Here is a 12,260-nt window from a genome sequence, read left to right as displayed (position 1 = left end):
TGATGCCCCACACTTGAGGGTGCAACGTTCACATCTGAGGCCACAAATGAAGGCAACAGCTGGTGGGAAGCCTCTGTCTTTGGCCCCAGGAGGAACCCGCCCCATTTCTAACTCGACCTGCTAAGGCCGACCTTCCGGGCGAATTCGCAAACGGAGTCCACCGAGCTGTTCTTTGGGCTGGGGTCGGTGCAGGCATGGGAGGCCACCACCCTAGGGCCGGCTGTGGGGCCTGACGTCCTGGGCCGCCCACCGGGAAGGGAAAGAAGTGGTGCAACCTGGCGCGTGGTGTCAAAAGGGGCGGGGAGAGCTGCTTTGTGAGGGCACAATTTGCAGAAGCCGCCAGGCCGGGGGTCTTCCGGCCTGACCCTCCTCGAGGTGCCTGGAGCAACCGGGCGCACCCCAGCTCTGTCAGGGCCTCAGCGACCCAACGGGCCGCAGCTCAACCAAACATGGCCGCGGAACCCGGGTTCCGGGGCCGCAGCCGGGACTCCGGGTGACGCAAGGGCGACGGGTTGCATCAGCCCGCGACCACGTGCTCGGCCCGCCCTCCGCCCACGGATCCGGGCGCCAATTGGGCCACGTTAGGGCCGTGACCTCCGCCTCAGCCAATGGGCGGCGGCCACAGAGTGTTCTCGCCGCAGAGCCCCGGCGCGAGGTGCCTATAAAAGGAGCCTGAGGCGGGGGCGCGCGCCCCAGAAACGCGAACTGTCGTTGCGGAGTTTGTGGGCGGCAGCGACGCCGCCTGCCTGGCATCTCGGAGCTCCTCGGAACCCACAGCGCAGCCGACATGGAGGTCGACCCCGAACCCGAGCCTGAGCCCGTCACGCTCCTGGTGAAGAGCCCCAACCAGCGCCACCGCGACTTGGAGCTGAGCGGCGACCGCAGCTGGAGCGTCGGCCGCCTGAAGGCCCACCTGAGCCGCGTCTACCCCGAGCGCCCGGTGAGAGGGGCCCCCGACTCCCGCGGCCACCGCCTCCCGCCCCGGCTGTCATCCCCTCGGCCCGCCTCGCGTCCGCCACCCCTTCCCTTACAGCTTCTCCCTTCGCCGTCCCTCCCCAGACGGGCTGGTCCTCACCAGGTCACTTCCCCAGGGCTGGGGTCTTGCCCTGCCCTGCCGGGGTAGGCGCCGCGCCGCCGGGCCCAGTGGCCGTCACCTCCACGTCCTAGGCCGCCATGGCTCCGCCTTCCCGACGGGCCGCCTTCCCCTGTCACCTCTCCGAGTCTCGTGGTCCCGGCCCTAAGACTGTCCCCCTCCAGCCCACCTCCCAGACCACTGCCCCGACCCCTGGGTCTGGCTTCCGGCCTTAGCCAAGCCGCTGAGACAGCAGTTTGACCTTGGGTGAGTCATTGCACCCACCCAGCCTCAGTTTCCCCGAAAGGACAGTGCGACTAGGCGTTCCGCATTAGGATTCCATCCACTGGATGAAGTGGATTTTCTGAATGCCGCGTCTCAGTGTGGAGCGGAGGAGGCAGGGGCCGGCCCCGGGCGGGTGGTTAGGGAAACAGGGTGAGGGCCCAGGGAGTGTGTGCTTAAGGTCCCACACCCAGGAGCGAGACGTGGCTTTTCCCCTCCCAGGCCACCTTCCGCCCTGGGCCCCTCCCTGCCGCGCCGGACTGCGTAGCCTTTGCTGAGTCCCGGGGAGGAGCCCGGCGCGCTTTCTGGTTAGAGTGTTCTGGAAGGGGAAGCAGGCAGAAAAGAACCTCCCTGAGCCTGGGTTTTAGGACTTTGGCCCCTCAATTACAGACTTCCTCGCTTTGTTTTGGTGGACACATCTGTCAACATCACCCTTAGCACCGCCCTCCGTCCCCACCACGTGATGGAGGCGGCTGCATCCTTCCTGTATTTACTTTCTACCCTGATATTATGTAAGTGTCAGCAGTGTGCCTTACTGCCCACAAGTGTAATTCTCCCTCAGGCAGGAGGAGACATTGGGCCGAAAAAGACTGTGGAATTGTTACTCCTTATCTGAAAAGTTGCTGTGTGTGGTAGCTTCGGGGTTAGGTTCTTTGTGTTCCTTCTCCTTCAGTACCAAAGGTAGAAGTATTTTCCTTCTGAGTTGTTCTTTTGAATTTTGCTTATTTACCTAATAAGCTTTCATTCCTTTAGCATACCACTTGGGACTGTTGGTAGTTTCACCGCAGCTGCTTCCGAGAAACTAGGTGGCCGTGTTGCTGTGAGAAGGGCTCTTAGGTACGTAGGTGTAGTCGCTAGTTGCATCATTTGGTAAAGGCAGTGTTCTAGAGGAGAGCGTCCCTTAAGGGCCCTCTTGGGTGACAAACATCACTCCTATTAGTAAGTCTGAAGACCCAAATAAAAGATCTCTCTGGTGTGTAAATTTGTGCTTAAAAATTATGGCAGGAGAGCACTCATCATTTGGTTTCTAAGCTGAGAAATCTTACTTTTATATAGTAGTTTGTATACTTTTATATATAGTTGTTATATACTTTTATATAGTTGTATACCATATTTAATTTTTTTCAAATCAGCCTTCTGGGTGAAGACATAGAATATCATTTCACGCCTTTAGAAGGAAAACCACAAGGGCGCCTGGGTGGCTCAGTGGGTTAAGCCTCTGCCTTCAGTTCATGTCATGATTTCAGGGTCCTGGAACGAGCCCCACATTAGGCTCTCTGCTCGGCAGGGAGCCTGCTTCCCCTCCCTCTGCCTGCCTCTCTGCCTACTTGTGATCTCTGTCAAATAAATAAACATTTAACAAAAATAAATTAATTAAAAAACCACAGGCAGCTATGGTTTTCAAACCTTTACTAGTGTGGAACTCTTTACTGTAATGGAGGACCCTGCCTCTGCGGTAACATTTTACAAAATTACGTGTGTAGCATTACCTGTAAAGTCAGAAGAGTGGTGAACACAATATCCAGTTAGGTTCTGTAGTTTGAGGTGCATAGTGTCAAAAAGTCCTGATTTTATACAGATAAGTAGATGCAGTTATTGTTTCAATTGCTTTAAGCAGTTTACTTTATAATCTCCAGCTACTTGGCAGGAGCAGCTTTATTCCAAATTTTGCATAGTTGTTTGTTCTGGCATTGGTTGATGATCTCCAGGGTACTGGCTTTGGTATATATCATTTGAGGCTGTTAGTTTTAAGTATGACTTTTAAAGGAATTAAAAATAGATTTTAAAAGTGAGATTTGTATGAAAAGTGTGGAGAGTCCCTGTGGTTTTGAAATCCCTGGGAAGGAGAAGAGGGGTTGGAATCTTGACTCTTCAGCAGTAGATGACCTTTGACAAGTCAGTTTCAGACTTTTCCTCCCTTCAAACAGGGCTACTAAATCTCACAGGGTTGTATGAAGTATTACCTACACACCATCTCCTCTGTACCTGCATTTGCAGGTAAAAGTCTCTTTGAGAACTTAGTTTAGAATTGCTTTATGTTATCTTAGGACAATACTAGGTGATTTTGGTGAAGGCTGACCTTGCTTGGGAGTACTTTGAGTTTTCTCTACAATTTGTGTTTTGTCTATAATCTGTGTTTTTAGTGGCAGAAAGGAATTTCCTTGGGAATTTATAAGTCAGATAGGTCACCATAGGTTTTGTGGACTGGAGATAATTTGTCATCCTAAATTTATTTGCAGGTTACAAATTCAAAGTTCACCACTTTCTAAAGAAGAGCTTTGTCTTTGAGACCTTTGAAAAAATGCTTTCCTGTGATTCTAGGGGAAAAAAGACCCATATTCAAGTTATTTGTATAAAAGTTTCTTCTGTGTTTGGGAACTTGTGGGAGCTAAATGCTGATCTGTGCTACTCTTTCTTTCCGTGACTAGCGTCCAGAGGACCAGAGGTTGATTTATTCTGGGAAGCTGTTGTTGGATCACCAGTGTCTCAAGGACTTGCTTCCAAAGGTACATCATTTACACCTTAACTTTTGAATGTTTTTTAAGTGCTTACCAGGCCGAATTCAAGTCCTAAAGTACCTCCTTATTATTTTTAGCAGGAAAAACGGCATGTTTTGCATTTGGTGTGCAGTGTGAAGGGTCCTTCAAAAATGTCAGAAACCAGTGCAAAGGTATGTCTGCTTTTTCAAGATTATGACAGTCTCTGTCAATTCAGGCCCTCATGGTAGAAATAAAGGGAGTTGGAGAAAACTTGAGATTTTATTGCCTGTTTATCAAGTAATAGTTTTTTCCTCCCCAGTAAGAATCAGGAATTAGAAACTTACCAGTACAAGTGCATGTTTGTTACTACAGTAGTAGACTATACCATTAGTGTTACAGTGGAAAGTAGACTTCTACGTTACACTATCTTCTGGGATATGATTTGACCTTCAGTAGCAGTGTATCCAACAAGGCACTCTAAAATGGGTTTTTACTGACTTTAGCACATAATAAGCTTCTTCTAAGGAATCACTAATTCCTAATGTCAAGTGATATCTAAAGACTTACTTACATTTGATGGCCAAAATCACTTATTTTTTATTTCACAGTGTTGATTGAATATATAGTAATGATATTCTAATGTAATGACACATTCTAAATTAGGATTATGACTCTATTTCCTGAAACATCTGAACATAGTATAGGAAATTTCTTTCCTTTAGGTTGCTGGCTAGGTTGTACTTACAAATCTTGTTGGTCAGGTTTTATTTCTTGATTTAGTAAATTTAGCACCGTAAGATTTGTAGAACATTATCAGAATTCTTTCTGACCAATGATAACTTTGTTGGAAGATTATAATGAAATTACAGCATAGTTACTCTAGGAAAAAATAAGGACTTTTAAAATATAGATTGAAATTGGATTGACACATTTCAGAATTTTTTTACGTAACACTGCATCTGTTTAATTTTGTTAAGTTAAGAGGTGGGGTGAGGGACAGAAGCCATTCACAGCAAAAGAATCCTTTTAGTTTGGTTGCAGACAGTTGCATCAGATCCTTTGTTCTAATATTGATCTTGCACTTCCTTAGGTCACTGAATCCACAGAGCAGCCTGCTGGTGTCCATCAGGGACAGTATCCTGGGGATTCCTCAGGTGATAGCTTAAGGCAAAGGGAGGTTCTTCGGAACCTTTCTCCCTCTGGATGGGAGAGTATGTCAAGGTGAGTGTTAGAATAGAGAACCAGGTTTATACGATATGGATGGGCATCATTTGCATCAATTTTAAGAATAAAGTATGCTTATAGTTAGAGTCAAGAACTTGAAAATGTACAAAATTTTGTTTTTTAAGGGCTTCGCTTTCATGTATAACTTTTCTTAATATATAGAGCCTTTTAAGAACATGTAAGTATATGGGGATCCACATGTTGAAATGTAGGTATTTCGCCTCCCACATGGGTGTGCTTTGCATTGTGCTGACCTCATGACTGGGACTTAGTGCTGCTTCAGAGAGAACAGCTGGTGTAAGCATCTCACAGCTGCTTTGCTGAGTGGCTCTGTGCTTTGTCATAACAACGAGTAACAAAAGATGAAAAGATTGTTTGAGAAATGCTGTGCCAAGGACTGAGTTGGCAGTACTGGAGGAAAAAGGTCTTTTCTTTAGACTTTTTTTTTTTCTTTTTGTTTTTAAGATTTTATTTATTTGTCAGAGTATAAGCAGGGGGAGCAGCAGGCGGAGGGAGAGGCAGGCTCTCTGCTGAGCAAGGAGCCGGATGTGGGACTTGATCCCAGGACCCTGGGATCATGACCTGAGCCGAAGGCAGCCACTTAACCAACTGAGCCACCCAGGCATCCCAAAAAGGTCTTTTCTTTAGAGCAAAAGTCAGGAGTGACTAAATGCTCTGATGTTTGGATTTCATAACTCTTGGGACCTCCTTTTACAAAAGTTCTTAGGAGGAAAAAAATTAATTACAAGTTATAATTGTATAGCCCCTCAATTCCCCTGGTTTCCTTTTCCTGGTAGTTTTTAATATTTCATTTTGACAGAGTCAGGTATTTGAGGAATGATGAGTTTTGTTTTGTTTTGTTTTTTTCCCTCCGTAAGGAAAATTTCAAATACAAAAGCAGAGGGAACGGTGTAGTGAGTCTTCACACAGCCATCACCTGAGCCCAGTAATAATGATCACAGTTTTGTAATGCTTGTTTTATCTATTCCTCCTTTGCTTTTTCCTTTCTGAAGTGTGTAAAAGTAATTCCTAGACATCATGTCAGTTCACCCCTACATACTTGCGTAAAACCTTAGTTATCTTGCCTATCTACAATGCATGTCCTCATCAGAGTTACAAAAGCACTTTGTTATCCTCTCATTTCCTTGAGCTGTAATATTTTTAAATGATCAAAAACGATATCATACCAAGACTTACTTGATTGGAATACCATTTTAAAAACACTCTGGGTAGGGAATTTGATTAAAAGATTGTCAGCATAAGGGCACGTAGGTGGGTCAGTCAGTTGAGCGTCTTAACTCTTGGTCTCAGCTCAGGTCTTGATCTCAGGGTCATGAGATCAAGCCCAAGTATTGGGCTCCACACTGGGCATGGAGCTGACTTAAAAAAAGACTGTCCACATATAGATTGGATAAGTGGATAGAAACACTTAAAATTGCTTCCCTTATTCAAGCTATACAACTTGAAATTTGTGGCCCATATGTATATGAATTTTACCTTGATAAAACTTGTCGATTTTAGGGATGCCTGGGGGGCTCAGTTGATCAGCCATCTGCCTTCGGCTCAGGTCATGATCCCAGGGTCCCGGGATGAGGTTCCACATTGGGCTCCCTGCTCAGGAGCGCCTGCTCCTCCTCCTGCCTGCTGCTCCCCCTTTTTGTGCTGTCTCTCTCTTTTGCTCTGTGACGAATAAATCTTAGAACAAAACGAGAAACAGCGATTTTATTCAACATATAACTTATTGAACAGCCAATACACATAACTTTAAGGTTGGAGGTAACCAGCAGAGCTGATCACATAACCAGTTCCCAATCTTTCCACAGTACTTTTGGTTTCAATTTTGTGAACTGCTGCCAAAGGAGTTCACTGTGTAAGGGACACAAAGCCAAAGATGACACCCATATGCTCTGCCCTAGGCTGTTTAAGAAACAGGATTTTGGTGTCAAACAGGTCTCAAACCCAGCCCTGCTATTTAGCTCAGTGACTTCGTGCAAATCCCTTGTCTTCCCTGAGCTGTATTTGAGCTCCCTTCTGTGAAATGGAGGGGAACGCTCCCTCCCCACAAGGTTGTTGGGGATCTGGTGAGCTAACAGCCCAGCCTGTACAGGGCACAGTGTCGGCAAGCACATGTGAGTGAGGCCACATATGTACAAAACTCTGACCCCCGTGTAGCTCAGATTTAGGGGTGGGGAGAAATGGGTGGCAGGAGAGGGGGGTAGTTTTCTTTAGGAAAGGCTTTGAGAGAGATGTGGCTTTTTAGAGCTGCTCTTTGAAGGATAAGCTGTGGGTTGAGAGCTGCAGTGACACTCAGCAAATGGAGACTGGGGGTGAGGATCCACCTAGCCTGAACGGGTCCAGCTGGTTTCTACGTCCTAGTAATGACGCAGTGTCCTTTGTGCCCCTGTGGGACCTGGGCCATGGTGGTAGGGCTCTGTCAGCACTTCTATGCTGGTATTACACAGGGCATCACAAAGTAATCTGCCCGCAACTATCATAAAGCCTCTCTCTTTGAAGTCCTAATTGTAATTTAGACCTTTCATTTATTCATACTAAACCAAGTCAAAATGAGTGTTTTAAAAAAAATCTTTCATAGACCTGAAGCTGCCCAGCCAGCGTTCCAAGGCCTGGGGCCTGGTATCTCGGGCTACACAACCTATGGTTGGCTGCAGCTCTCCTGGTTCCAGCAGATCTACGCCCGGCAGTACTACATGCAATAGTGAGTCCTTCCTGTCCTGCTGGGGGCGGCCACGCTGGGGATGGAGGGGGAGGGTATCCTCAGTGTCCGCAGAACCCTGCTCTGTCTGGTCCGGTGGGTGGAGAAGAGTATATACATCATAACTGCTACCTAATTTGTATATTAATTCGGGGGGGCTTGTGTCTGTGTGTAGTTTGATGACTTCACTTAGAATCAGTTACTTCCTTTTTAATACAAGGTATCTTTGGTTTTGTGAAAAGTTGAATTTGCTACTGTACCATACTTCTATGGTTTATACTTTTAACTCCAGATGAAATTTGCCATGTGGCTCTCTCAGGAGCAGACGAGGCATTTATAGATTGAACTGTTAGTAGAGAAATTCTTCACTAAGTTAAACGCAAGTTTTTCATGTACCTACTTCCCATTCTTAACAGTAAAAGACCCTTTGTAACTAAGACTATGAGAAGCACAGTCTTCACAGTGCTTTGCTCTCAACAGTATCTGCCTCTGTTGATTTTATTTTAGTTTAGCGGCCACTGCTGCATCAGGGGCTTTTGTCCCCTCACCAAGTGCACAAGAGATACCTGTAGTCTCTGCACCTGCTCCAGCCCCTATTCACAACCAGTTTCCAGCAGAGAACCAGCCAGCCAATCAGAACGCTGCTCCTCCAGTGGTGGTTAATCCTGGGGCCAATCCAAATTTGCGGATGAATGCACAAGGTGGCCCCATTGTGGAAGAAGATGATGAAATAAATCGAGATTGGTTGGATTGGACCTATTCAGCAGCCACATTTTCCGTTTTTCTCAGTATCCTCTACTTCTACTCCTCCCTGAGCAGGTTCCTCATGGTCATGGGGGCCACCATCGTTATGTACCTGTAAGCAGATGATTTCGCTTTCTTTTTTCCCCTTTATTACAAATTAACGCGGCATGGTGGCTCAAACCAAGTACAGATTTTTCTTTTTTAAGCAGTCGTAGTCATTATTTATGGGAGTGTTGTTTTAAGATTTTATTTAGTTACTAGAGAGTGAGAGCAGGAGGGACAGAGAGAGAGTCTTAAGCAGGCTCCATGCCTAGTGCAGAGCCCGATGCAGGGCTCAATCTCATAACCCTGAGATCATGACCCGAGACGAAATCAAGAGTTGAACGCTTAACCGACTGAGCCACCCAGGCGTCCCTGTGGAAGTGTATTTTAATAGCATATTATTCTGGCACCTTCAGTGCAAAGAACTGACAGCCTCATTGGGCACTGCTGAGAACACATTAATTGTATGTTAACGCAAGAAGAACGTTCTGTTTTCTTCTGGGTAAGGTCCCTGCCAGGCTCATGAACCGCAATAATATGGTCATTTTAAGACATGAAAGGGAAAATTGTATTTGTTTTGAAAGTTTATCAATCTGTAGTTGCTGCCTCCCAGGAATAAAGGTCAGGCACTGACAGCAGCACAGCTCTCAAGGGCCACGCAAAGCTCTGAACCTTTACAGACCCGACATTAGCTTTATCCTTGACTCAGAGTAGTGCTTCTCAATCAGGATGATTTTGTACTCCTAGGGTGTGACACTTTGGACTGTCAAAGCTGGAGGGGCAGTCCTGCTGGCATCTAGTAGGTAGAGGCCAGACCTGCTGCTAGACATCCTAGAAAGCACAGGACAGCCCCACAGTAAATACCCGGCCCCATAGATCAGTAGTGCCAAAGCCGAGAAACCCTCTCCTGGAGTCATATGTCTTCTTTGTGGTCACAACTGACAAATTTTTCCTATAGAGTGAAAATGGATTTTTATTTTAGTTTTAAAAATCTTAAGAGAATATTTGAATAATACAATAATTACTCTTATATCCAGAATTAATCATTGTTAATATTTTGTTACATTTGCTATAAGACTTACAGTTAATTGGATTTTCCAAATAAAATTTTAGCAACACTTTAAGTTTTTTAGTCTCTAGAATCATATTTGTGACCAAATTTAGGTCTTATTTTTATATAGGTTATTAGATATTACAATCCCAGCTCTGTGTGCATGTGTGTGTGTATCCCTCCCTCACCTCCTGCTCAGGGTTGCACGTGTAAAGTTTAGTTCGGGATCAGCAAGAGCACTTACTGTATTCAGGGTGCTGTTAATGTTGGGGGGCACGCAGTGCTAATAAAACAGTCCTCATAGTGACCCTGAAGAAGCTGATAGGCCGCTGAGGAAGTCTAGGAGATGGTGAGGTAGGAAGTTTCTGCAGATGGGCCTGTGAGCTTTTAATGAGAGCACTGCTGTGATTAGAGGAGGAGAGCAAGGGGGACCTTATCTAATCAAGAAGACCCTTAAATTCTTGTACAAATTTCACTGTGATTAGCTAAGATGAACTTTTATGTGCTTCCTTTGAAGGCATCACGTTGGGTGGTTTCCATTTAGACAGAGGCCAGTTCAGAACTTCCCAAATGATGGTCCTCATGAAGCTGTGAATCAGGACCCCAACAACAACTTACAGGTAAGGAGCTCCCGGGGGGCCCAGCAAGCTTCGTGTGAAATGCCAGACTCTCAAATCCTTAACGTTTATTTAGCCTCATGGTTTACCATTTCCTTAGGTTGAGGTTTCAAGATTTTTTCAAATTTGTTCTTAGAGCACTAGGTTTTTGGTTTTTGTTTTTTGTTTTTAATAGGATTTATTTATTTTGAGAGAGAACAAGAGCATGCATGCGTACAAGCAGGTAGGGGCGGGGAGAGAGAGAAGGGTAGAAAGAATCTCAAGCAGACTGCCTGCGCCGAGATCAGAGCCCAGCACGGGGCTCAGTCCCAGAACCCTGAGATCATGACCTGAGCAGAAACCACGAGTCAAACATTTAGCTGACTGAGCCACCCAGGCACCTCGAGCAGTAGCTATTTTTATAAAAAACATTGAGTATGCCATAAAATCCATCAGGTATTTTAGTCTTCTGGCAATTTGCATTTTGGTTAATGTAAAGAATGTTTTTTAAACTCACTATTTTGAGCATTCAGAGGCCTATAATGATGTGTTATACCATGGAAACTGCTAATGGATACTTAGGGGAATTAAACCTTAGGAAGATAAGCATGTCTCATAGAACAGATTTCCTGGAGGATTTCCCTAGATTTGTAGAATAGTTTAATCCATAATCCTAAAGGATATTCTTTTGTAATATAAATTGTCACCGTTGCATCTGTTTCCAGAACATTTTTAGTTTCTTAACTCAAAATACTGCCAAAATCGGAATACCCATATTTAATGAAGTGGTTAACTTAATTCATGAGTTTAATAATGAAGATGTAGTTACTTCATTTGTTCTAATACTTAACTGCCGGGGGTTTTCAAAACTGTGAGAAGGTCACCAGCAGTTGTGCTGTGAGGCCTGAGAACTCCATCCAGCCTTGGACACCATTCCCTCAGGTCCTGTCTGCCTGATTGCTTTGAGTATGAGACCAAGGATTAACTCTGCCCTTTCCTAACATTATTACGTTATTTGGCATTTGTCATGGTCCTAATGGCTTTATCACTGTGTTTCATTATAATGCTGTAGGAAGGCTCTGATGCTGAAATCGAAGACCCCAGCCACCTCCCTCCAGACAGAGACGTACTAGACGACGAGCGGACCAGCCCTTCATTTATGAGCACAGCCTGGCTTGTCTTCAAGACTTTTTTTGCTTCTCTTCTTCCAGAAGGCCCTCCAGCCATAGCAAACTGATGGTGCTTGCTTTCTGGCTGCTGGAGGCTTCGACAGGCATGGACTGGATCATCTGACTCCAGCTGGATTTCTTCACTTGGACATGGCAATGGCACAGAATTTAAGAATCAGCAAGGAGGAGGATATGCTTTTGTGATAAAGCAAAAGCAGAAACTAAGACGTGAAGCCAAGATACAAATTGATGAACAAAAAATGTCCAAGGCTTCTCATGTCTTTTTTCTCTGAAGAGCTTTAATATATACTGTATGTAGTTTCATAGGCATTGTAAGTAGAAGGCATTAGTGTTGCATGTTTATGCCTGAGGAACTTTTCAGATGTGTGTGTCTGCATGTGTGTTTGTACATAGATATCATAGATGCAGAAATGGTTCTGCTGGTACGATTTGATTCCTGTTGGAATGTTTAAATTACACTAAGTGTACTACTTTATATAATCAATGAAATTGCTAGACATGTTTTAGCAGGACTTTTCTAGGAAAGACTTATGTATAATTGCTTTTTAAAATGCAGTGCTTTACTTTAAACCAAGGGGAACTTTGCAGAGGTGAAAACCTTTGCTGAATTTTCTGCTCAATAAAGTTTTACTATGAATGACCCTGGCAGAGACTCCTGTCATTTTAGCAGTTTGCTCCATGTCCATGTCACGGGATGGTCGACAGTTGAGTTGCTAACTTGTAAGTCCCCTGCATGTTCTGCTGCTTTTTATAAAAGAACTTTGTACTAATAAAGAATGATAAAGTAAGGCCATGAAAGCTCTAATTTCCTAAGAATATACTTGTGTTTGTCCCCATTCCGTGATTCCCACAGTACTGGCTTAATG

General features: G+C 45.1%; 1 protein-coding gene across 2 annotated transcripts; it reads left to right on the top strand.

The window, feature by feature from the left end:
* The first annotated feature begins 676 nt into the window (after positions 1–676).
* Positions 677–12,039, top strand: HERPUD1 (homocysteine inducible ER protein with ubiquitin like domain 1). Of its 2 annotated transcripts, none has more exons than XM_032854421.1 (8): positions 677–940; positions 3,784–3,861; positions 3,954–4,025; positions 4,925–5,055; positions 7,652–7,774; positions 8,279–8,629; positions 10,126–10,228; positions 11,277–12,039. In XM_032854421.1, exons 1-8 carry the CDS (start codon positions 788–790, stop codon positions 11,439–11,441), a joined length of 1,176 nt encoding a protein of 391 aa, XP_032710312.1. In that variant the 5' UTR covers positions 677–787; the 3' UTR covers positions 11,442–12,039. The 2 variants fall into 2 exon arrangements, with proteins under 2 accessions (XP_032710312.1, XP_032710311.1); XM_032854420.1 differs by having other exon boundaries at positions 3,951–4,025.
* Positions 12,040–12,260: the final 221 nt, after the last annotated feature.

The sequence above is a fragment of the Lontra canadensis genome, unplaced genomic scaffold (assembly GCF_010015895.1).
Source record: "Lontra canadensis isolate GAN:19392208 unplaced genomic scaffold, GSC_riverotter_1.0 scaffold8, whole genome shotgun sequence".
Classification (NCBI taxonomy): Eukaryota; Metazoa; Chordata; class Mammalia; order Carnivora; family Mustelidae; genus Lontra; species Lontra canadensis.
The sequence above is the reverse complement of the archived record's forward strand: the minus strand, read 5'-3'. Positions and strand labels throughout refer to the sequence as shown.

Bases quoted from the DNA above. Each gene is read 5' to 3' on its own strand.
- HERPUD1 (XM_032854420.1), top strand. From the start codon at position 788: ATGGAGGTCGACCCCGAACCCGAGCCTGAGCCCGTCACGCTCCTGGTG. The intron at 3,862-3,950 runs GTACATCATTTA...TATTATTTTTAG, and splicing joins TCAAGGACTTGCTTCCAAAG to CAGGAAAAACGGCATGTTTT. The intron at 4,026-4,924 runs GTATGTCTGCTT...GCACTTCCTTAG, and splicing joins TGTCAGAAACCAGTGCAAAG to GTCACTGAATCCACAGAGCA.